The sequence below is a fragment of the Chelonoidis abingdonii genome, chromosome 1, assembly GCF_003597395.2.
Source record: "Chelonoidis abingdonii isolate Lonesome George chromosome 1, CheloAbing_2.0, whole genome shotgun sequence".
Lineage (NCBI taxonomy): Eukaryota > Metazoa > Chordata > Testudines > Testudinidae > Chelonoidis > Chelonoidis abingdonii.
Genome location: NC_133769.1, coordinates 109958050 through 109982655, shown reverse-complemented (window position 1 = coordinate 109982655; position 24606 = coordinate 109958050). Strand labels below are relative to the sequence as shown.

The following is a 24606-nucleotide window of genomic DNA, read 5'->3' as shown; positions in this document are numbered from 1 at the left end:
GGATGTTGTTTTATTATCTACATAACATACCAGTGTTTTTCAGATGAGAGGCAGAACACATCCACTGTCCTGAGAGCTTTGAGTCTCGCTGTCGCAATCTAGGTTAAAGTTTGAACCTTCTTGGCAGGTTTAGTGGGGGAAGGAATCAGTGCTTTGTTATCCTACCAGCAGGTGGGGTCGTTCGTCTGGGATGGGGGAGCCACGGAACAGCAGCAGGCATTAGCAATTTTTGATCTTGCAAACCTTTCTCATGCTGTTTGAGTTAGAAAGGTCTACCAAAGGATATGCATTCCTGGGTTTGAACTACAGGACAAGATGGAGATACTGCCCTTCCTGTCAGAAGAGATTGGCATTAGTTTGTAAATTTTTAAAGTTGCCTACCCCTTTTGCAGAGTGGGGGCCTTATGTTGCCTATCTTCCCCAGCATGGTTCTGGGGGCCACAGGAAATGCGATTAGCCCAACCGCTGCTGGGTCAGAAAAGCCACTATGTAAATGTCCCTTCCAGCTGGACGATAACTGGATTCATTACAGGGTTAAGCACTTGGGAAATCCCTCCATTCCTAAACAACCCGCCTTCTCTCCCAGTGACAAATTTCAGAGTGGTGAGCCTGTTGTTCTGTATCAGCAAAAAAAGAGGCGTCACTTTGTGGACTTAGAGACTAACAAAATATATTGGCATAAGTTTTGTGGGCTAGAATGCTTCAATCAGATGCATGGGTGAAATACGTAGCAGGTATAATACACAGCGACATAGAAAAGATTGGGAGTTGCGTAACAAGTGGCGAGGTCAGATCTAACGAGCACTTCTTATTAACTTTAGGATACAAGGGAAGGAAAATCATTTCTGTAGTGATAATGCGAAGTGGGCCATTCCAAGTTGACAAGAAGGGGTGTGAATAACGTAGGGGATTAGTATGGGGGAATTAGGTTTTGTAATGACCCATCCAACTCCAGTCTTTATTCAGGCTTAATTTGATGGTGTCGTTTTGCAATATTCCGTTCTGCAGTTGTACGTTGGAATCTGGTTTTGACAGTTTTTTTTGTTGAAAGAGAATTGCCGACTATGTCTGTTATTGAGTGGCCGGGAGGACGGTGTTCTACTGGTTTTTGTGTTAATTTTTCTGGGATGTCAGTTGTGCCATTTATCTTTTGCATAGAAAACTGTCAGTTTGGCCAAGTTATGGCAGAGGGCATTTTGGCTGTTACCTACTGTACTCACCCTTCTTGTTAATGTTTGAATGGGGCAGGCACTCTCATTGCCATAAACAAAAAGTGATTTTTTCTCCCTTGGTTATACGTTAATTATAAGTGTCTTGTAGCTGACCTCACTTTAATACGGAACCCATCTTTTCATGTGTGTGTATTTTATACCTGCTACTGTATTTTCCATCATGCATCTGAAATTTGAAGGGGGTTCTAGCCCACAAGCTTTATGCCAAATAGATTTGTTAGTTCTAAGGTGCCTAAAGGATATTTTTCCCTCCCTCGTGTTTTTATGGCTGGTTACAGACTAACCGCCTGCCATCGAAAATTTGTCCAGCTTTGCGGGCGAGGCTGTTGCGTTGTTAGAATGGAAGGAATTTGAAGTGCTTTAACCTGTATATGATCCATGTTTCAGCTGGAAGATTACATAGCTTGGCTTTGATTCACAGTATCATCAGTGTTGGGCACTCCGCTGTCCTTTGGCCCCAACCAGCACTGGATGGGAGGAAGAGGGGCAATAGGGGCCCCTAACGTCTTGCAAATGGTGTAGGCCAACTTAACTATATTTATTACTGTACTTTATTTTCACTTCCATGCTTGATGAAGTGGGTCAGCCACGAAGCTTTATACCATAAATTCTGTTATCTTAAGGTGCACAAGGATCATCTTGTTTTCAAGTGCAACGACTCGGATACCATGTTGAATTCCTATTTCTCTCTTACTTTCGATTGAAGGTTAGGGTAAGGATAATGGTTGTTCAAGTGGAGGACATCTTTGGGGTTTTTTGTCTCCTTTTTGTGTGCTTAGGCTCTGCCGGTCTTCTGTTGGAGTTAATATCTTATTGACCCCTTAGTCTGGTGATGTGCCTATGGAATGGAGAGGAAAGGGCTTGACGGGATGGACTCCAGCAAGTACATTGATTTTCATAAAGCACAGACTGGGAGACTTTTAAGGATTACGATCTAGTAGAAAACCCACTGTGCATGTGAGGTGGTGGTATTTGGATGGTTCAATCTGTCATTCTGCAAGGTGTAGTGATGACCACAGATGATATATATACGACAACAGAGGCAGCAACACACATTGGAGCTGTCATATTAGAACTGCCTCCTTTTCTGTAATGTTTCCATACTTAGGTATGTCTCCGCGTGGGTAAAGGACATGCTGTGCCTTAATGATAGCATGTGAGGGTGGTTGGCACAGGCTGCTGCTGATCAAGCCCTCTGACTTCTAGGTTCTGAGGCTAAGGGTGCTACTCTTTGACACAATGTCACGACTATATTGTTTAGATGCTCACTCAAGCGGCTATGATGTTTGTCTAGCCCGGGTTGGGAGGCTGTGAATGTTCTCCACCATGGCTCTCCTGTCTTGCTCAGGTATTGTTATATGGAAGCACTTGGATTCAGTGTGGGCAGCAGGAGGGAGGGTTTTTGCAGGTATATGTGGGGGGGAAACCTGGCTGGCTCCCAGGCAATTTCGATCAGGACTGGTTGCCAAATTTACTGCACAAAGCGCTGGCAGAGGGGGGAGTGAGTGTTCCCTTGTCCTGATTTGTAATCTCACCCTGCTGTCTCTCCAAGTGTGTTAATGCTGTCATGATAATTAAATTGGAATATATTACATCCATGAAACTACACCTAAAATTAAAGTTCTCTAGTTCGAGACAGTGTGTGGTTCCAGAACTTTGTATGAACTTTCTTTGATAGAGACAAAGTATTTTACTCCTCACCTTTGGTGAGTAGACATTGGGGTATATTAGACTATAGAGTTGTCATAAGGAAGAGGTAGAAAGGTCTTGTGGTGCTGTGTCCTTGTCTGGGTGATTCAGCTGCGGTCCTCCTTCCATTGACATCTGGAGGGCGGTGTTGCACAGCAAGAGGGAAATCAAACATATACAGATCAAAGTAAGCTGCAGTTGCCTTTGCCCCGCATTACTGACCCCTAGTTTTCATTCTCAGGCTAGATGTGTTGCAAGGAATTAGGAGAAAGAAGGTTGGCTTTTTTAACTAATGGCTTCCTTGTGGTGCACGCAGTATTGTGCATTAAGAAGGGAGTTACTCTTAATAATTGCCTGCCCATTCAGACACTTGGGCTACATTTTTCATCAATGTTTTAGGTCCAGACTGAGCCGGCTAGGGTCTGATCTCTTCAGAGGCGCTGAATACGTGAACCCCACTATACGCGATGTTTGGGGTCCAAATTCATCGCGTTAATTGCGAGGTCACGAATATACGGGGTTTCAAAGCGGTCAGTTTAAGTCAGTGGTCCCCAACGTGGGATGTCATTGAATGTGTGCCGCCTTATGTCCTTAGTGCCAACAGGGGAGAGAAGCCGTGGCCCACGCCTCCAGGGAACAGAGAGCACCGCCCGCAGCCTCGGAGTTCTCTTGTCCCTGGAGGGGTCGCGCGCAGTCTGATTCCCCTGTGGGCACTAGGCAGGGCATCCATGTACCTGGCGGGCCATGGTGTTGGGGACTGGTTATTAAGCCTATTAAGGTGAGCCAACTTATGATCGCATAATATATGCGATTTACATTATGCGGGCTCGTTATGGCGAGTTGACTTTATCTTCGCTCACTTTCAGTTAACTGGGAGTTGTTGGGGTGCTCAACTTTTCTGAAGAATCGGCATAGCTGTCTAAGGTTGGGCACATACAATCAAGGCACAATAGCAGCATGAGCTTATGCACACGTTTAACCCCTTAATTGTATTTGGAAGCTTAGTGGGACTTAGATGGGAGCACAGGACCTTTATTAGAGAAAAGGGGACATAGTTAAGAATGAGAGAAGGGATATTAAGGGCACGGTATATGAAATTTATGACTTCTCCATGACAGGGAAATGGACTGGAGACTTGATTGGTCTCTAACTCCTGTGACATAATTCATGGCTGGATACTCCTGGTCGGATTTTGGATTTGCAATCCAGTAAGCGCTGGTCAGGTTGGGGAGAGGAAGGATAGCCAGATGATTGAGAACAATTTTTTTACACCAGATTGTGGTGGGTGGAGAAGCCATAGGATCCACGAGATTTTGTTGAGTTCTCAGGATTTTCTGTGTTCTTTACTATAGCGTGTGGCTTTTGTGCAGATCCACCATGAGGAAAACCCTATGAAGACATTGAGATGGAACAGCGCTGCCTGGGGGAGGAAATGTGTCCTGACTTTCCACCATCCCACCCTTTCTGTACTGGCAGCCCAGGTATCCTGGTTCACACCAGCATGGACTTGTTGTCCAGTTCCAAAAGGCTGTTATGAAATTGCTCTCATGAGGTCATGGAGTCTTTACTATATGGCTTTAATGGGGCCAGGATTTCACTTTTTGGTTTTAGCTTACTTGTTTGAGGCGGAAAGTTGCAGAGGCGAGATGCGGCCATTAGCACAGAATTTCCATGTTCACCCTTGGTATTGGGTGTCTTGTTTGTTTTTCTCACATGGGTTAATCCTAGCGGCATTGCCAGGAGCATTCATCTGGAACTCGAATGATAATCTGTGATAAGTTTAAGTTGTTTGTTATTTTTCGTGCTCATTAAGATTTTATGCTAAGAATGAGTTGTGATTTCCCGCATCATGTTTTTATTTGGACAATCCTGTTTTGATCCATTTCTCTGTATTACGTGTTGCAGCTTCACTCGTGCAGAGTTTGAGAGGAGAGTACAAGGAGGAGCTGTTTGATTATAGTGTACTTTATATTCAAGATTGTTTAGGGTCTTGGGTGTGCGTTCGTGTTGGGTTTTTCGCTTTTGACCTGATCAAGTTTTTGCTAGGTTCCAATGAATTGGTTGTTGCTCTGATCTGTCTCTCCGTGTCCAGCACAAAACTAAGTGGTGGACTCAGTTTGCAAATTATTGTCAGGGTGACCTATCGTGAGGTTAGGAAGGCGTTTGCATTTGGAGTGGTTGGTCTGGGCCCAGTTTACACGATCCTCACAGATGGCAGTCTCAATTTCAATAATTAGCGAACCCAGAAATGCTGAGAGGCAGAGTGGAGTTTTGCAGTTTAGAGTTGAGGGACCCTTGCAGGCTCGAGGAAGAAGTTTCTTGTTCCGGGCTGGCTTTGTATTTACTAAGGCCCTGTATTTTGTTAGCCTTCATAATTTTGTGAGTGCTATATTACATATTTAACCAAGGAAAGGCCATTCTTGCTGCAGTGTAAGGTAGCTTTCCTCTTTAGTGGCATGGGATGCGGCGCCAGTCAAGGCCAGCATCTGATCAGTCATGGGCATATGTATCTATTTTTGCAATGTTTAGAATTGTGAAGTGACGCATTCTATTGCCCTCCATTAGGAGGTCCTGTTGGATTCTGTGATAAATTTGGTTAAGGTAGAAACCAACTCCCTGTTGGTTATCACTGCAAGAGCTTACTAGATTCTTGGCTAGCTCAGACAGCCCTTAATGTGCACTTGGGATAATGGCTCACTTGTGGAATGTGGCGCTGGGATTACGCTGTGCTCGTACAGTTGTGTAGGACCGCGCTGCAGTTGCCCCTGACAGTAACGCGTGGTGTGGCTTTGCAGCATTTGAAGCGGCTGTTTGGGAGTGGATGCATTGTGGGCGCTATTCAGCTTGTTAGTGGCTGCAGTGTTTTCATAAGAGACGGAGAAAGGTGGGGTGGGTGTGACGGAGCGATCGAGGAGCAGAGGAGCGGGAATTTTTTGGAAGGCAGAGAACTAGTGAGCTCCCTGCTTTGCAAGTTCAAAGCGGGGGGTGGAGTGGAGTGTGACAGGGAAGTCGTGGAGACAGAGATAGAGAGCAGGATTTTGGAGCGAAATGTGAGGGTCCCTGCTTGCAAGTCAAGCGGGGGTGGGTGGAGTGTGACCTGTGATCGGGGAGACAGGAGAGAGCGGGGATTTTTGGAGATCAGTCGTGAGTCCTGACTATGCAAAATTGGCATTATCCCCACATCTCTCAATCTCTACTAATGTAAAACAAAGGCTTCGACAGATCAGCAAGCAATTCTCCAAGGGAATCTCCACCGCAGTGACATGTTTGTCTCCTAAGCAAAACAGATAAAGATGAAATTCAAAGCAATCGGAAACTACGGCTCGACATGCTGGAAAGCAAAGAGAGGCATGAGTTTAAGTAGGTACGGGAGTCTTCCGGTTTGATATGTGACAGGAATTCTGGGATACTCTTATTACTGGAGGCATAACAGACGCTGAAGTGAAAGTAGATACACCTGATGAAGCAGCGCTGCATCACCAGCGCTGATTCGTACACATGCTGGATTCGCTACACCCATAGCAGATCAGGAGTACAGCCAGCGCTGCAGCCAGGGAGTTGCAGCGCTGGCTGAGCTTTGTAAGTGTGGACACCGAGTAAGTTGCAGCGCTGTAACCCCCTCACCAGCGCTGCAACTTGCAAGTGTAGCCAAGCCCTTGGAGTCCTGGTTTCTTGAGGACTCCCCCATCTCACGCAAGTGCTGCAACTCTGTCTGATGCTGTCTTTCTCTTTAGCAATGAGACCAGAGGAGGAAGTAAATGTATGGTCTGAGCCTCTTTCTGGAAGCTTGTGATCCAGTGAAGGGCAGCCATGCTGTCTGCCTCCTGTGTCGTTCCAGTTGCTACCTGTTCTACCGTTAGACCAGGGGTTCTCACAACCAATTTTTTGGTGACCTCAGAGTGCAGCCACCAACTCTTGCTGGAGGCTGTTCTGACAATTTTTCCGAAAATACTTAATTAACTTTAGGAAAAACAAATAAATATGCACATATATGCTTCCAAATCATTGTAATTTAATTTTGTAGGGTTTGAGTTTTTTTTGCAGACTCAATAATAAAAATAATGTACCGTTGTCACTATTCTTTATGGGAGCTAAACAGAATAGAAACCCAAATAAGGTGCTTTGCACATTCTTCTCTCTTCTTGTTGTTTCTTTGGCTTTTTGGTAGCTTTTTTTAAATGTTGATAGTTAGTAAGTCTGCTGCTGCGAAGAGTAACATTTGTATGTTTGTTAATATCATTTTTCACAGCCTGCCAGTTAGCTAGTAAGTCTGCTATGAAAAGTGATATTAATAGACATACACATATCAATTTTCACAGCAGACTTACTCAGCCCTGGCAAGCCAGAAGTCCTGGACAGGGAGGTGGGTAGGGGGACAGCAGTGTCCAGGAGCGATGGGGGGATGGATGGGTGACTGGTGAGGCAGCAGGGGCCAGGGGTGATGCGAGGTGTGTGAGCCAAGGGCTGGCACCGGCCACTGTATGGCAAGAGTCCAGAGCCAGAACCCAAAGACCCATGACCAGATCCTGCTGCCCGCCACCCCAGGGCTGAAGCCAGGACTCACCACCCCTAGCAAGGTGGGGAACTCACTGGTTGCCTGCTTCTCTGGCGTTTGGGGCTCCACCTGGTGGTGGCCCTGGGGGAGGTTCCACTGCTTTGCTGCCCCACCCCCACTGACCAGGAGGCTGTCGTGGCTGCAAGAAAAGCCCATGGTGGTCCCAGTGGCTGCATTTGAGAAACGCTGCCTTACACTGTCCAGCTGCCTCAGGCTCAGCCCATGTGACAGTAGAAGATCTCGCTAGTAACAAGTAGTATTGACAGTGGGGGTATAAACTCAATTTTCCGTACCAATAGCCTCGCCATGCTATCCAAACTACAGATATTGTTATTAGGGCTGATTTAATTTTTTTCCAAATGTTGACACCTTTCCCCCTCCCACCTGCCAAAAAATGTTGCTGTTTTTCAACCAGGTTCTAGAGTGATTGAGATTTTTTAGAAAATGTGAAATTGCAATGAAATGTTCTTTTGAAAATGTGTCTGCATTTTTTGATCAGCTCCCTACCCGCCAGAAGTAAACTGTAGCATGGCTGTAGAGCTAATCTCTTCATCACAGGGATTTGGGATGGAATTCACACCTGTGCAAAGGGCACATACAAGGACCCATCCACCTCTGAAGTCCCACTCAAGCTCTCAAAATGGGACTGAACTATTGCATAGGTCTTGTGCTGGCCCTCTTCATGGGGATGAATTTCATCCTTATGGCTCCCCTGTCAAGGTCGTATCTAGGAGCTGAAATAACACAGTTATACTGCTACACAGTTCTTAACACAAAAAATTGCTGTCCGCGTTGGTCAGGAAAAATATACTTTTAACACTCTGTCTGATAGCCAACATAATTTCAGCTATAGCATGGACCTTACTGGACCAAAATCATGGTAGAACCCTGCCCCGTCCCATTCCCCCAACCCAGAACTGACTAGGACTGTCTGAGAGGCTCCCCACCCTGAAGACCCATCATACATAAATCAAATCATTGGGTTGATGGAAGAAGCAGTGGAGACCAGTCTCCAAAGGAAAAGCTTATTCACCCTCTCGGAAGCCGTGAACAAGCAGACGGCTCATTTTTGCCCCCAATTCCTTCCTCCCTGGAAGGTGTTCCATTCCTGGGAGGGGGGTGCAGAGTAAGCTCTTCAGGGCAGGGATTGTCTCTGTGGGTGTACACCACCCAACACAATGAAGAGCTGATCCTGCTTGGGCCTTCCGGGTGCTGCTGTACCATAAAGAAGAAGAATGCGATAAAAGTTGTTACCAAGAGTCATTGCTCTGAAAAGCAACTTGCTTAGATTTAACCAGAGAGCTGAATTTGAAATCCATTTGAATTAACTGCTTGTTATCTAAACAGCCCTGGCCTAACTCTGTGCCTGTTGACTCAATGGCAGAACTCCCATTGACTTCAGATGGGAACAGAATTAGGCCAACGCTGAGTGCATTTGAAAATCCTGCTATCACAGGAGTGAGTTGAACTTTGACCCTCTTAAAGGCCCAAGCTCATCCTGTGATATACCAACAGGAGAAATTGTAGGCACTGGCCAACTCTGATGATGTGAAGGTAAGCTGCACCTTCACGTCCACACATGGGTTCCTATAGTTTCGCTAAATAAAAAAGTTACAAATAGTGGAGGGATTAGAACTGGTGAGGAGAGAATGTTCCATGACTTCCCTCTGTATTCCTTCCTCTACTTCCTCTTCACGCTTCCCCCCAAAGTGTCATTTCACAGTGGCCCTATCTCTCTCTGGAGCTTCTCCCAGCATTGTGCAGGAGTTGTTCTCTGGGATATATGAGGCACTCCCTTCCCATGAGTATGCTGCTTTGGCACTACTCCCAGCTTCTTTGGTCTGGGGAATTTAGAATCTGAACATTGATACTATAATATACCAGCCTGTTGGGTTGCGACTGAACTTAACCAAACACTTTCTGATGGGCTTAGGAAGAAACTAACTTCCATTGTTGTCCATGATAGGGTTTCTTGCACCTTCATCTGAAATATTGTCTTTAATTGTCTTGCACGGTAGTCCTATGTAAACTGTGACAGCCATGCAAATTTCTGCCAAGAATACTGGTAAGCCGCATCTGCCTGTGTGCTAACCGTGTGCTCCAGCTCACCTAATTGAAATTAGTGCTGTCACAATGTTTCCTTGAGAAGTATAGTGAGATAAAGAGTGCTGCGTTAATGTATTTCCTCTCCTCCATTCTGTCTCCTTCCCCAGTTGCTTTCCAAACCCATTTTCTTTCGACAAAACTCAGAGCGGCGGAGTTTCAAACTGCTGGACATACGGAAACTGAGCCGTGATGGTACTGGGTCCCCTTCCAAAATCAGCCCTCCCTCTACCCCCAGCAGCCCAGATGATACTTTCTTCTCCCTGGGAGATTCTCACAATGGCAAGAGGAGAAGGAAGATTCCCAAGGTAACGTCCGGTTCCCGCCCCCCCCCCTTATCCTGGCTTCTCACATTGATAAGGATGACTTTTTGGTGCAATTTCCAATGTCATGCCCATAAAATTTAGGAAGAGTTCTGGACTATGACTTGATTTCCATTAACCTTTCACAGTTAGTGGTACATATTTTCTACATCCCACCCATCCTTTTTCTCATGGGAAAAGGGGCCCAAAGATCTCTGCAAGGTCTAAAGCAGTGGTTCTCAACCAGAAGTACATGTATCTTTGGGGACACACACAGGTATTCCAGGGGGTACGTCAATTCCTCTAGATATTTGTCTAGTTTTACAGCAGGTACATAAAAAGCAGTAGTGAAGTCAGTACAAACTAAAATTTCATACACGCAATGGCTTTATACTGCTTTACATACTATACACTGAAATGGAAATATAATATTTATATTCTAGTTGCTTTATTTTATAATTATATGGTAAAAATTAGAAAGCAAACAATTTTTCCATAATAGTGTGCTGTGACACTTTTGTATTTTTATGTTTGATTTTGTAAGCAAGTAGTTAAGTGTCATGAAACTTGAGGTACACAGGACAAATCGGACTCCCGAAAGGAATACAGTAGTCTGGAAAGGTTGAGAACCGCTGGTCTAAAGAATGGGTTTTTTCCTCTCTGTCATGTCCCACACTAGCGTGAGGGATAAAACAAATAAAAAAAAATCAGAATTAGAAATTTCAACTAGATTTTTTTAATGAAATTCAAATGTTGATAGAAAATTGATGATTTTTTTGCAAAGCATGCATCTTGGTTTCCAACCATGTTTAGTGAAGGACATGGAGAGCAGTGGCTCCAATGAAGGGCCATGTGTCCAATAATTGTTACCTGGTGATAATATCTATTTTCTTTCAAGATATCATTCACTAGCTGTTTCAGTGTGCTGTAAGAGTTCCAAGCAGGGGTATGATCTCATGTAAACAAAGGAGACAAAGCTGGAATTCAAGCTGTGTAGAATTTTGTTTGTTTGTCTGTAGTTATAGATGTTTTCTTTAACAACACTTCCTGTTTAAGATTGACTGTGATTTCATGTATCATGACACTGTTTTAGATTTAGATAGGAGAGTAGCTGGGTTCAATTCAAGTGAGACTGTGGACCACGTATTGAATGCTTTCAAAACATGGTTATTTTTCCTGCTCTCAGCAAGGCTCTGGCAAAGGTTAGCAGTGCTAGGCTGCAACTGTGTCTCTGAGCAGACAGTCTTCCTTTGGGAAAATGTGTGCTTGTGTGTATTTATGTCTTCTGATCATGTGTTCTCATGTGTACAAATCTAATTGTGTACATATTGTGTGTGAGAAAGAGAGAGAAAGAGAGAGAGCATTCACATTTCAGGATGTGCATGTGTGTACACAAGTTCACATTAAGTGACATGGATGGGGAAATTAAGGGGTGTGAACTTATTGGTGAGTGTCGTGCTGTGTGCCCGGGAATAAGATTTACTATATACATTGATGTTGGTACCAACATGAGAATCAGGACAGACAGCTCGAGATGTGAAATAAATGATCTATCCTAAAGGCTTTTGTTTAAAGCATTTCTGACCAAATTCTACTAAGTCAGCAAGTCCAGCACCTCTTTATCATTGTCGATTACACAATCATTGTTGTCCAGGGTCGCTCATAGGTGTGTATGCACTATCGTAGTAACAAAGCCAAACTGTTAACGTAACGTGTTTTTGCTTCTTGTGGCCCCTTCTTTTGCCTCTCACAAGATCTCATCTGCATGATGTGTTGTGTCATGTTAGGCATCCATTTCATATTTAAAAGTATCAATAATTGAGCTTTGTCCCTGGGGTGGATGGGATGGGATTTGTTTGAAATTGTTTTTTAAAACTCTCGGAGCTGGATCTTCAGGTCTACCTGTGTGTAACTTGCATTCTGCCACCTTGTTGCCATCCCATACCCAGGCAATGCTTTGGGCCAAGGTAGATCAGCCTCAGGTGTGCTATATAGCCTAGGAGCCACTGGCCTTAGATGACAGCAAGAGCTGATCATGCCCCATTCATCCTACTCCCAGGACACCAACTGGACCAGCTGATGGCCACAAGCCCCCTGGCCTTGAACTGGCTATAGTGACTTCAAACCACCTGGGGATTTCCTTACACCAGGGGAACCCCCATTTGCCCTGTGAGAATCACTCTCTGCCTGCAGTGCAAAGAGGGATGATGAGCTGACCCCTTGAATCTACAGCCCTGACTAGTCTACGGAAGGGACTGCACTAAAAGACTTGTTTAAAAGCTCATTTTAACAGCAGTTTCAGCACTGATTTCCCCCATGTGGAAAATGTATAAAATGTCTAAAGCATTTTTTTAAATAAGGTTCTCAGTAACCTAAGTAGGTTTTCAAATCCTCCATAGGTCTCTAACATTCTTTCTGTAAGAGGTGTTGAGAACAGTTTAACCCTAATCTTTACTGGTGATCTGTTGTTCTCAAATCCACTGGGGTGGGGAAGGCTGGTCCAGGGGATGGCCCAGGGGGACTCATTGTCAACAAAGAGTAGGCAGGGTCATAGTGTTTATGGTACCTATAGGGTCTAGTGGTGGGAAGGTTGTTGACCAGGATTAGGAAACTGAAAATTCCCTTTGGAACAATAACATTTTCATCTCCCTTATTGGGGAAAGGGCACTAACCCTGTTTTCTGTCTCTTGCTTGCTGTGCAGCTGGTATTGAAAATCAATGCCATTTATGAGGCCCGAAGGGGGAAGAAGCGTGTCAAGAGGCTGTCCCAGTCTACGGAGAGCAATTCAGGGAAAGGTAAATGAACTTTGACCAAAGCTGAGTCTTTCTGAGAGTTTCTACCTGGCTTGAATTTTTTGTGATGTACAGTGTGTTTTCTAACACTTTGTCTGGTTCGGTGTAAAAGGACTGGCTGGGGCTTCCTTTATGAATAGGGCCCTACTAAATTCACGGTCCATTTTGGTCAATTTAACAGTCATAGGAATTTAAAAATAATAAATTTTATGATTCCAGCTATTTATATCTGAAATTTCATGGTGTTGTAATTGTGGGGGTTGCAGTACTGCTAGCCTTATTGCTGCTGCTGGTGGCAGCGCTGCCTTCAGAGCTGGGCAGCTGGAGAGCAGTGGCTGCTGGCTAGAGCCCAGCTCTGAAGGCAGAGGCACTGCCAGCAGCAGCAGCGCAGAAGTAAGAATGGCATGGTATGGTATTGCCACCCTTACTTCTGCGCTGCTGCCTGAAGAGCTGGGCCCTCAGTCAGCAGCCAACACTCTGCGGCCACCTAGCTCTGAAGACAGCAGCACAGAAGTAAGGATGACATGGTGTGGTATTGCCACCCTTACTTCTGTGCTGCTGCTGGCGGGGCGCTGCCCTCAGAGCTGGGTGCCTGGCCAACAGCTACCACTCTCCAGCTGGCCAGCTCTGAAAGCAGGACAGAAGTAAGAGTGGCAATACTGTGATCCTCCCTAAAATAACCTTATGACACCCCCCCCGAAACTCTTTTTTGGGTCAGTACCCCCAGTTTGAGAAATGCTGATCTCCCCCCATGAAATCTGTGTAGTATAGGGTAAAAGCACACAAAAGACCCGATTTCACGGAGTGAGAGAGACCAGATTTCATGGTCCCCGATGCGTTTTTCATGGCTGTGAATTTGGTAGGGCCCTTTTTATGAAGCTAAAGGCTAGTCCACTATCTAAGACTATGTCTACACTGCACACCCTAAGTGACACAACTGTGCCAATACAGCAGTGCCACTGTAATGTCTCCCGTTTAGCCACAGAGAGCTCTTCTGCCAACAAAATAAAACCAGCCCTAACAAGGGTAGTAGGTTTGTTGGCAGGAGAGCATCTCCCACTGACATAGTGCTAGCCGCACCGACACTTTTTGTCGATAAAACTTTTGTCAGCCAAAGGTGTGGGTTTTTTCACACCCCAACTTACAAAATTTTACTGACAAAGTGCAGTGAAGACATAGCTTAGGACTGTGGCCCCAATGCGGTGCCCGCGGGTGCCATGGTGCCCACCGGGGCATTTATGTGCGCCTGCCTATTGACAAGTGAGTGCTTCCGCCGGACAACCCACCACTGAGGAGCGTGACCGCCGGACAACCAGCCGCCGAAATGCTGCCGAGAAGCAGCAACGCCAAGAAGCGTCACCAACGAAATGCCACTGCTTCTTGGTGGCATTTCGGCGGCGACGCTTCTTGATGATGCTGGTTCTTGGTGGCATTTCGGCATCTGGTCATCTGGCAGCCACCACACTCTTCTGGGAACATGAATATGCTATTGCAACAGAAAGGTTGGGGACCACTGGCCTAGGAGCTCTTACTGTAAGGACATTTTCCCCCCCGACTCAGTTTTAGTCCATTACTCCTAATGGTAACCTTGTGGGTTGCACTGAACAATTCCACCTCTTCTTGGTGTTTCTTTCTCACAGATGCTTGTAGATGTTTGTCATGATATATAGATATATCTATATATATCTATATATATATAGATATATATAGATATATAGATATAAGCTTTTGTTTCAGGTTTTAAAACAATCTTTTTGGGGGATTAGAAAGAGCCCTTAATGGGGGCAGATTACTCCACGTTGGCCTACTCTGGGGGTTTCTGGCACCTTCTTCTAATGCATCTGGTTCTGGACACTATCTGCGGCAGGATACTGGACCAGACAGACCATGCATCTGATACAGAATGGCAATTAACTGTGTTCCCCCTGTCCCTCAAGTTATTGTGTAGCCAAGATAAGCATGTTAGATCCAAATTTTGTGCTTGGTTACATCCATACAACCAACTGAATGTCAGCTGAAGCTTTCTGGATTTTTCCTTTCGCTCTATACACATAATCGCTTTTGTTGCTCTTTTCTGAATGCCCTCTAATGGACAGGAAGGTATCACGAATGGTGAGCTAAGGTTCCATTGTCATGGGCACCCCTGGGAAGAAAGAGCCCTTGTGTGCGATACATTCTGCCTCCTGAAGTGGTTAAGCCTGGTTTTATTCTGCCATCCATAAGCAGTGCACTATTTTTAGACGTCTTTATTTCATGTTTCCTGGTAGTTACAGATGAGAACAGTGAATCGGACAGTGACACAGAAGAGAAACTGAAAGGTAAGAAAAGTTTGCTGCCCTCACACACATGGGAGATGGTAACTCACACTTGATTTCCAGGGGTGTATTAGCTCTTTCCTGTTCTTTTTGTGTCACTTAGAGAAGAGACTCATTTCCACGCAGAAAAGAGAGACGTCAAAGGCCACAGAACTGCAGGAGAAGCTCAGTTTGAGACACGAGAGGCCAAACCAAACAGAGAGCCCGTTCCAACTCCCACAGAAGTCAATGGGAGTTTCTAAACTGATTGTTGTGGGAGTTGGCTTGGACACTGAGGCAGTTCAGAAGAGGTTTTGATAAGTAAAGGATCATAAATGTGTGAAGAAGGCTGCCAGAGGCAGCACTGCAATGTGACAGCATGAGCATAGTCCAAAGTCCTCAGTTGAGGAGCAAACTATTGCAGCGTAGGAACACAGCTCAATGGAGAGTTTGAGCTGCACTACCTGCTCTCCTGTGAAACTCCTGTGCCTACGTGAGACTGTTTGCTCAGCCCTAGAGGAAATATGTGCTGTATCAGCGTCCATGGGATTCCTGCAGAATCTCCTTGAATTTCCTGCCCTGGTTATCACTCCAGCACTGTACTGGCGACACTATGATTATGTCTGGATTTATAGCCATAATTAGAAACCAGCTGAAACTGGCATTTGAAATCTAAACTCTCCCAACTATAAGGGTTTTCAGATTCCTGTGCAGAGATACAACCCTAGCCCTGTGGTTTGGGGAACAGGTCAGATCCTGGTGCAGGGCAGGGATAAGCAGGTGGCATTCCCACTCTGTTTCTCACACAGTGCACTAGTACTGGAGATGACCAGACCTTATCCCTTTTGGGGGATTGCCTGAATAGAAAAATTAAAACAAACAAAAATATCACCCTGAGCATCCTCCTGAATTTAGCTGTTAGCAGGGTTTTTCCCTGCTGGACCCTTGTGTCCCTGACTCAACTTAGCTCTGCATCAGAAGGTATGTCTACACTGCAATTAGACACCTGCGGCTGACCTATGTCAGCTGACTTGGGCTCAAGGGGATTGGGCTAAGGGGCTTTTAAATTGAAATGTAGATGTTCACGCTTAGTCTGCAGCCTTCCCACCTTGCAGGGTCCTAGAGCCCAGGTTGCAGCTCCAGCCTGAGGCCAAGCGTCTATGCCACAGTTAAACAGCCCCTTACCCCAAGCCCCACGAGTCCAAGTCAGCTGGCACGGGCCTGATGCAGGATTTTAATCGCAGTGCAGACTTACCCTGAGAGATACTCAATGAGCCTCACAGAACCCTTTTCTATTCCTGGACTGGAGTTAATATGAACTGTCTGGTCTGGCTGCCAGAGTGAATCAGCTCAATAGGCCTGTATCTCTGTGCAGGGTCCTAGCACCTGACCACCTATCACAGGCCTGTTATCCACTTTGCAGTTAGCTGAAACCTAGGTTATGTCTTCACTACCCGCCGTATTGGCGGGTAGCAAGTGATTTCTCGGGGATCGATATATCGCGTCTCATCTAGACGCAATATTATCGATCCCCGAACGTGCTCCTGTCGACTCCGGAACTCCACCAATGCGAATGGTGGTAGCGGAGTCGACAGGGGGAGCCACGGATGTTGATCCCGTGCCGTGAGGATGGTAAGTAATTCGATCTAAGATACTTCAACTTCAGCTACGTTATTCACGTAGCTGAAGTTACGTATCTTAGATCGATCCCCTCCCCTAGTGTAGACCAGCTTCTAGTGAGAACAGCTCATGACATTTTCGTTTGAACCTGAGTTAGAGCCCTGATTGGGCCTCAGACCTACACTTAATCCAGATCAGGGTCCAAACACCACCTCTTTGGCCCATACGTTCCAAGGCAATATGGGAACAATTCTACTGAGATATCATATAGCCATTGCCCAGTCACTACATGAAAATCTTCCAGTAAAAAATGTTTGTGTGTTACCACTGTACCACAGTGCTAGAGTGGTAAAAACTACGCTGCATCTGTGTTCCCATGTGTTCATGTGCTGAAAAAGATTGTAATTCTGCACATGCGTGTGGGCATTCCACATGTTCAACAAGAGCAGATTTCAAGACTTTCTTCTCCTTGTTTCACCAGCTTTTGCTTCATTGCTAGTTTGCTTTTTCTATTCATGGAAAGTGCATCTCTTTGGAGATGGAACCTTCCTGTTTTAAAAATCCAGAAGGGAGGATTTTGCTCTCCCAGGAGCAGGAGCCAGTTAGTGTGGAGAGGCAAGGTGGGTGAGGTAATATCTTTCATTGGACCAACTTCTGTTGGAGAGAGAGACAAATTTTCGAGCTTACTCAGAGCTCTTTTTCACGTGTGGGAAACTAACTCACAGCCAAACCAAAACCTCAGATCCAAAGAGCACCAAATCTGAGGGTCTCAGAATCCAAACATGACTCTGAATCTGATGATGCAGATAACACCTGTCTCTTTAAAGGTGTGAATCAGAACTATGGAGCCACGATGTGTTGCTGAGATGTGTTCCCCGTGCACTTATTCTCCCCACTCAAACAGTATGGTGCCACTGTTTTAAATACTAGGAAAGTGGGCCTATTTTGTAACTGAAATGTTTTATGTTTAGGGCTTTCTGTTTGAGACAGTAAATTAAGTGCTGTCCATTAGAGAAGGGAGAACACTCTGAAGCCAGATTCTGCCATGACAATAATAGTGCAATCCCATTAGCTTTAATGGGATTGCACAAGACATATAGGCTGCATCTACATTGTACATGACTGCGGGCAGCATGTAGTGTACGTGTAGCTACTGCAGTGAAAAGCACACTGTGTCCACACTGCGGCATGTAGTTACGCATGCCAGTGAAAGACTCTGGCAAAGGTTCAGGCTTTCTGTGCTACCTTCTCCCTGCCAGAGCCTTTCGCTGCTTCTGGAGTCTTTCTCTGCTGCAGGGAAAGGTTCCAGCAGTGGGAGGCTGGTAGAGCCTTTCCCTGCTGACGGAGTCTTTAGCTGCAGCAAGGAAAGACTCTGGAAGGGAGCAGGCAGAAGCCTTTTTCCACTGCATCCCCCCTGCCAGAGCCTTTCCCCAGCAGCCAGGAGGCAGCGGGGCACTATGCTGCTAAACATAGCAGTGTAGATAGGGAGGCACGCTTGAGCGAGTGGAGAGGCACGTAGTGTAGGTTCTCACATACATACCCACAGCCTTCAGGCATGTCTGTACCTACTCCCTTAAGCCGTGGCTCACCATTTTATTCTTCTATTTATACCTGTGCTAGGGAGACTACACATGTATGTACACTACATGCCGCCGAAAGAAGGGTATAGTGTACATGCATCCTTGGGGGCAGGGGTGGCATTTTCAGAAGCACTCAGCCTACTCTGCTTCTATTGAAGACAGTAGTAAAACTCCCATTAGCTTCAGAGGGAGTTGATTTAGGCCAGTGCTGAATGTTTTTGAAAATCCTGCCTTAGACAATAAAGGGCCTTAACTCAACCTGTAGCCAGGCCCTGACTGGTGCAGGTGGGATGGGGATAAAAGATGATTGTAAGCTATATTTCCAGTCCCCTTATATCCTGACCAGGCATTGTTTCACTTCCTGGTGTAACTTAGAGCAGCCACGGGGCTGCTGTCAGTTGTATTCAGCTGGAACCTATGAGCAGCACAGAGCAACCTAATGAGGGACCAAAGATCTGGCCAAAGGCATTCATATAAGTCTCCAAGGGGCTGCCTCTTCTTTGGCAGAGCTCTTGTTTGCATTCACTTTATTTGGTGCTGATCAGTTCCAATACACCATCATGGATTGCCCCTGTCAAACTTGGGGGCATCACTCTGCCACCCAGCAGCACAGCGTGCCTGGCTGTGATGTATTCCGCAGTCTCGTCTTACAGTTCATTACCACTTTACTTTTATGGGAGGAGGGGGGCACTTTTGGAGATTTACTTTGAACCTAACTATAAAACTACAGGGGAAAATGTTCCAAAGGAATCTTGTCTGGTCTCTCCCCAGTAGGTGGCTTTTCATTACTTTCCCGATTGGAGTGTTTATTTTCCCATTGTTTGTACATTGTGGTAGTCTCAGGCTGCTGGTCAGTTTTGTTCTTTTCCCAATATCTTTGAGTGAACTTGGTCCTTGTTTTAAAAAATAAAAGTAATTTGAGCTCTGATTAGCTTCAGGCATAGTATGGGCTGGCATCAGGCAACCTTTTTCACTCATCCGTCTGCCATTGCATTTCATTCCTGGCCTACAGCTTCCCCCATCACGCCATTACAGCCCTGGGGCTGTGACATTACTCAGCCTGACTGTGTTCTGATCTACAGTATCCCCAGCTACTCTAGTTCTGGGCTTCAAGTGCTGCCATCGGTCACATGTGCTGGCTTTGACAGGTAGATGAATAAAGATGAGGATGACCCCAGGAACTCTCTCTTTCACTTGCTACCCCACCTGGATTTCAATTTGGATCTCCCCGGCAGAAAAGTCTACCTATTAAATCCCTGCTCCACCTAGACCCACACTCTTGTCCCCTCTTCCTGTGTGGTTTTGGCCACTGCTATACACCTGTGTTGAAACACTGCTTGGATTACATACTGTCTCAGCCATTACAGCTTTTCCTTGGAAGCTGTATAGCACAACTTCCAAATGTTTCCGCCTCTCACTCAGCCCTTGGGAAAGGAAACACATTACAATAGTGGTGAGCTCACAATAGGTCATTCCAAAGCAAGGTGGGAGCTCTATCCAAATTCCAGTATCAAATGACTCTCTCTCTCTCTCTCTCTCTCTTTGCAGCTCACAGTCAACGGCTGGTACATGTGAAGTCCCGCCTGAAGCAAGCCCCACGGTACCAAACCTTGGAGCGGGACTTGATCGAGTACCAAGAGAGGCAGCTGTTTGAGTACTTCGTCGTGGTATCACTGCACAAGAAACAGGCCGGGGCTGCATATGTCCCTGAAGTCACTCAGCAGTTTCCATTAAAGGTTCGGTGCACGGGCAAAGCCCTACCGGTATAGCAGTTTCATCATTTAGGTTCTTCATCCCCATCTGGAACCCATTGCCCTCCTGGCTAGTGTGCTGCAGGACGCATGTTTAAACAGGAGACTCTTGGGGGAAGTTAGAGCTCTCATGTTAGCCTGTAATGTAATGCAGGATAATCCCCTGCTGTGCCATTGTTTAATAGGACAGAAGATTTGAAGGTTGCCCCGCCCTCCATGAACTTCATGATGTTCTCGAGTGCGGATGGAGCAGCTATTTTGACCCTTCACTGCCCTGGGAAAAAGGGTGTAAAAAATTCTTCCACCACTTGTCTCAATAAAAGGGAAGCAACTTGGTACTGCTAGGAGAGACCAGTGACTGTGATTCTCAGGGTGCAGAAAACTGTCATTGCAGAGAGAGCAAAGCTATTACCAACAGGTCTCTCTTGGCATGAGAAACAGGAGCAAATGAAAACATGTGACCGTGCATTTTCCAACATGGTGTAACAAGAGTTAGCTGCAGGCTGTATTCTGCACACATGCCCCCGCACAGATAGCCTCCTCCCTTTACCAAGGTCTTAGTTATATCACAGGATAGAAGTGAGACCCAGCAGGGACAAACAAATGCAAAAGTAGGGTTTGGTGGGGAGTGTGTGAGGGGAATGACTTAAAAAATTCCTAGAGTCAAGTGAGCTAGTAGAGCAGCAATTTTAATATATTCCAGGCAGAAGCTTAGTCTCCATCATCATCTCTTCATTTATCACTGGACAAATATTTGAAGCCGTTCCATCCCCACGTGACTAATTGAAAACATTCCCTCCTTCTCTTCTCTAGCTCGAGCGTTCCTTCAAATTCATGCGAGAGGCTGAGGATCAGTTGAAAGCTATTCCTCAGTTTTGCTTCCCTGATGCTAAGGACTGGGCACCCATCTACCAATTTGCCAGGTAGGCAGGTGTTTTCCTCTCCCCACCCCCGTGAGAACTGGGTTTGTACATACAACTCACTTAGCCATGGGAGCTGTTAAGGCAAAGAGAGAGAAACTCAGTGGGGGCAGAGACACTCCTGGAGAGTCCAGAAGGGAACAGAACTGACAGCATGAGAGGGGAAAAGGTGGAAATATGAAAGGAGTAAAGTGTTCTCTGGGTGGTGGAGTGGGTGTGTGTACAGTGGTGTTTCCTAATGTGATAGGTTTTTTTCTTCTTCTGGTCTCTGTTCTCCCTACTGCAGTGAGACCTTCTCCTTTGTCCTGACTGGTGAGGATGGGAGTAGACGGTTTGGATATTGCAGAAGGCTACTGGTAACTATTCACCATTCTGTTGCCTAAAAGGATCTGAAGGGGAAACCCTCCTCTGTGGTGTTTGTATTGCTGGCACCAACTGGATGGGGGTGGGGGACTTCTGCTGTTCTATTCAGTGAAGAAGCAAATGGCACAGCAGAGGAGACTCTCCAGCTTTCTGCTTCCCTGTGCTGCTCTGTTTAAGGTCCATCTTCAGAATCCATCCCCTCACTCCAAAATACAGCCCCTTTTCGTGTTTCTCACGATTCCGCAATGAGAGCTTCTTCTGTTTCACCAGCCAGTTCCTGAGCAGCGCAGAGAATGCAGTCGCTTGCTCTCTGCCTAGGTTGAACTAACTACCTTTTTTGGTGCGTTTGTATTTCTCTCTTGAAAGCCCAGTGGGAAAGGGAAGCGTCTCCCTGAAGTTTACTGCATTGTGAGCCGCCTTGGATGCTTCAACCTCTTCTCTAAGGTGAGGGGGAAAGAGGGAGAGAACCTGCAAGAGTAGTAATGAAGCTGAAAGCAAAATCAAGGCTAGAAGAAAGAGTTTCAGTAAAGTGGAGGGCTCAGACTTGAGACCCTGGAAGATGGCATTGGGAGGGGGAATACACACTAATTACATGAACTTTGCAAACAGACTATTAAAAATTAAATTACATAAAAATATAGACCAGCAAACATTGGCTTGTTCCTTTAATAAAATGACCAGAGCAAAGAAATTCCAAGATAAAGGATGAAATCCTGGCTCCACTGAAGTCAGTGGGTTTTACTGTTGACTTCAGTGGAGCAAGGATTTCACCCAAGGTTTCTACTCTAGTCTCTCTTGCTCACTCCATAGTATTATGATACTGCATATTTGGGCTCCACATGCCCTGGGGTAACGAGGGAATGTTAATGCTTTTGTATTTTATTCTCTGTCTCTCTCTTACCGCCTGTTTATACACATCTGTGGCTTGATGTTCTTTCTTCCAGATCTTAGACGAGGTTGAGAAAAGACGGGGGATTTCCCCTGCTTTGGTGCAGCCTCTCATGAGGAGTGTCATGGAAGCTCCTTTCCCTGCGCTGGGCCGGACCATCACAGTCAAGAACTTCCTACCAGGCTCAGGGACTGAAGTAAGGACAACACTAGAGCTGCAGGAAGATGGGATGATAGGACAGGCCAGCAAGCACCTGCTGGAATAATAAATCAGGCCTACATCTGTAGTGCAGGGCTGTGGAAATATGCAAATTCCTGTGAAGTGGAGGCTCGAGTTTAGTGTCAAAGGGATTGATTCTCAGTTCCTCTGTTCCTGAGGCAGGTGTCTTCAAAAATCCTTCATGCTCCCTGTACTTTGGGGCTGTTCTGGGCCACTAATGGCTCTAGTCCTCTGTGGTCTGCCTCTTCCCATGACCAGCACCGGCTCCAGGCACCAGCTCAGCAAGCAGGTGCTTGGGGTGGCCAAGGGGAAGGGGCAACAAGTGGGGCTCTTTGGCAGCAATTCGGCAGCGGGTCCGTCAGTTCCTCTCGGAGCAAAGGACCTGCCACTGAATTGCTACCAAAGAAGAAAGCAGCGCGGTGAAGCTGCTGCCGATTGCGAGAGCGGGGTTTTGTTTTGTTTTTTTTCCACCACTTGGGGCGGCAAAAACCCTGGAGCCGGCCCTGCCTATGATTCAGACCTCTAGCCAGGTCACTTTAAAGTCTCTCCCCTTCCAGAATATGAGAGTCCCAAAAAGCAACTGTCCACTGCCTTTCTAACAAGGTCTTCAGCCCCAAGTCTGGGCCTTGTTGTCCTCACACCCTTCTCTCAGGGCGTTCCACTCTCTGTATCCCCTTCTCAGGGGCTAGGATTTCTCAGGGTTCTTCTCTGGTTCCCTGAATACAAATTCCAAACTAAAGGTATACAAACTAAAAAATCAATTCCTGCCCTCCTTGGGCTTTACCTTTTATTTCTCTCTGCTGCTCTGGTCCTCCACTGAGCACTTCCTACGACTCTTTCCATGGGAGAGTCCAAATCCTGCCCTTCTATCAGGGCTTACCACTGGAGCCTGCTCCACTCCCAGTGGCTGTTTTATCTCTCTCCTGGCTTCTGCCAGAGCTCTCGGTTTAGGAGAGGATCGCAGGGCCAACTCTCCACCCCTGGGCTTCTTTCTTGAGCCTCTTCACTCTGTAGTCCCAGAGAGTTACCGCAGACTCTCTCTCAGCAGCCCCCTCCTCCTTCTTCATCTTCTTGGGTTTGGTGGCACAGCAGAGTCACGTTCTGTGTGTCTGACTGCCATGCCTTTGGAGGTAGGTTATGATTTAAAGGCTGTCACCTTTCCCAGTATTCTTAAAGAATTGCAAAATAGCGTTGTTTATTGGGCTCCCATTTTCCTTGTATTCTGGACAGGAATGGCAAAGAAAATTTTCTTATTGATATAGAAAACTCAGAAGCCATAGTACATCTCCTTTCACTGGTACAGTTTTTACAGTTCCATGAGAGATTATCCATCATTTGCTGGGCCGTACATGTTTCACATAGTATGTCCTTTTGTTTGTTTATTGGAAATAGGTTACTATTTCATCCACAAAGACCTATTAACATTTTGAATAAAGCGATTTTGCTCTTAGAATCGTAGGACTGGAAGGGACCTCGAGAGATCAGCTAGTACAGTCCCCTGCACTCCTGGCAGGACTGAGAATGTTCATCTCAGGGCCTTGGACTATGCCAACGTTTTCAACTATTGGGCATAATTCACAGAATTTTTTCCCTTTTATTTCATGTGCTCACAGTTTTTGCCATTCCTTCCTTAGTTCGTTTTTGATTAAGTGCTTAAATTCCAGTTTGCTTAAGGGGATCTCTAGGGCAACTTGTTCATCCTTAATAGCATTTTTTGTCTCTTTGTCTGCCAGTTCATTGCCAGCTAGTCCTACATGTGCCGGGATCCATGCTATTATTATGGTCACATACAATTGTGCCAATTCAGCCATTAGCAGTAATATTTCATTACATATATCGTGTCTGCTGTCAGACTTGCCATTATATAGTGTCTGCAACCCTGATAGGGAATCAGACAAGATGGCCATGGCAGCTGGCTGCAAAGCTAGGGCCCAAGTTAGTGCCAGCAATATCCCTATTAGCTCAGCTGGAGATAATGTTAGTGAGTCTTATGGCTTTCTTGAGTCTGAATGTGGGTGCCCAGAAAGCTATTCCCACTCTACCCATTCCTTCCTCTATGGAATCATCAGTATGCATTTGACAATAGTGTTCCCACTTAGCATAGATACATTGATTTGCTATATCTTGTATATTAATCATTCTTCTCCTTTTGTTCATCATATAGTTCCAGATCTATCTCGAGGAGGTAGTTCTCAGGAGATAGAGTATTTTCCCAGTGCTAGAGATTTTGGCCTCTTTTTTAAATGTTTATTTTTACAGAGATCATTTATCCACTTCCTTACCCTACTTACTGAGG

The 24606-nt window shown here is 45.8% G+C and overlaps 1 protein-coding gene across 2 annotated transcripts in view; it reads left to right on the top strand.

Moving 5' to 3' along the window:
- DENND2A (DENN domain containing 2A) overlaps positions 1-24606 on the top strand; it is a 95207-nt gene that overhangs the window by 50660 nt on the left and 19941 nt on the right. For both annotated transcript variants that reach the window (XM_032783173.2, XM_032783174.2), the window contains exons 6-13: positions 9690-9887; positions 12584-12677; positions 14942-14992; positions 19717-19904; positions 20733-20842; positions 21126-21195; positions 21569-21646; positions 22147-22287. In XM_032783173.2, coding sequence (XP_032639064.1) covers positions 9690-9887; positions 12584-12677; positions 14942-14992; positions 19717-19904; positions 20733-20842; positions 21126-21195; positions 21569-21646; positions 22147-22287 — 930 coding nt within the window. The remainder of the gene's footprint in view (positions 1-9689; positions 9888-12583; positions 12678-14941; positions 14993-19716; positions 19905-20732; positions 20843-21125; positions 21196-21568; positions 21647-22146; positions 22288-24606) is intronic.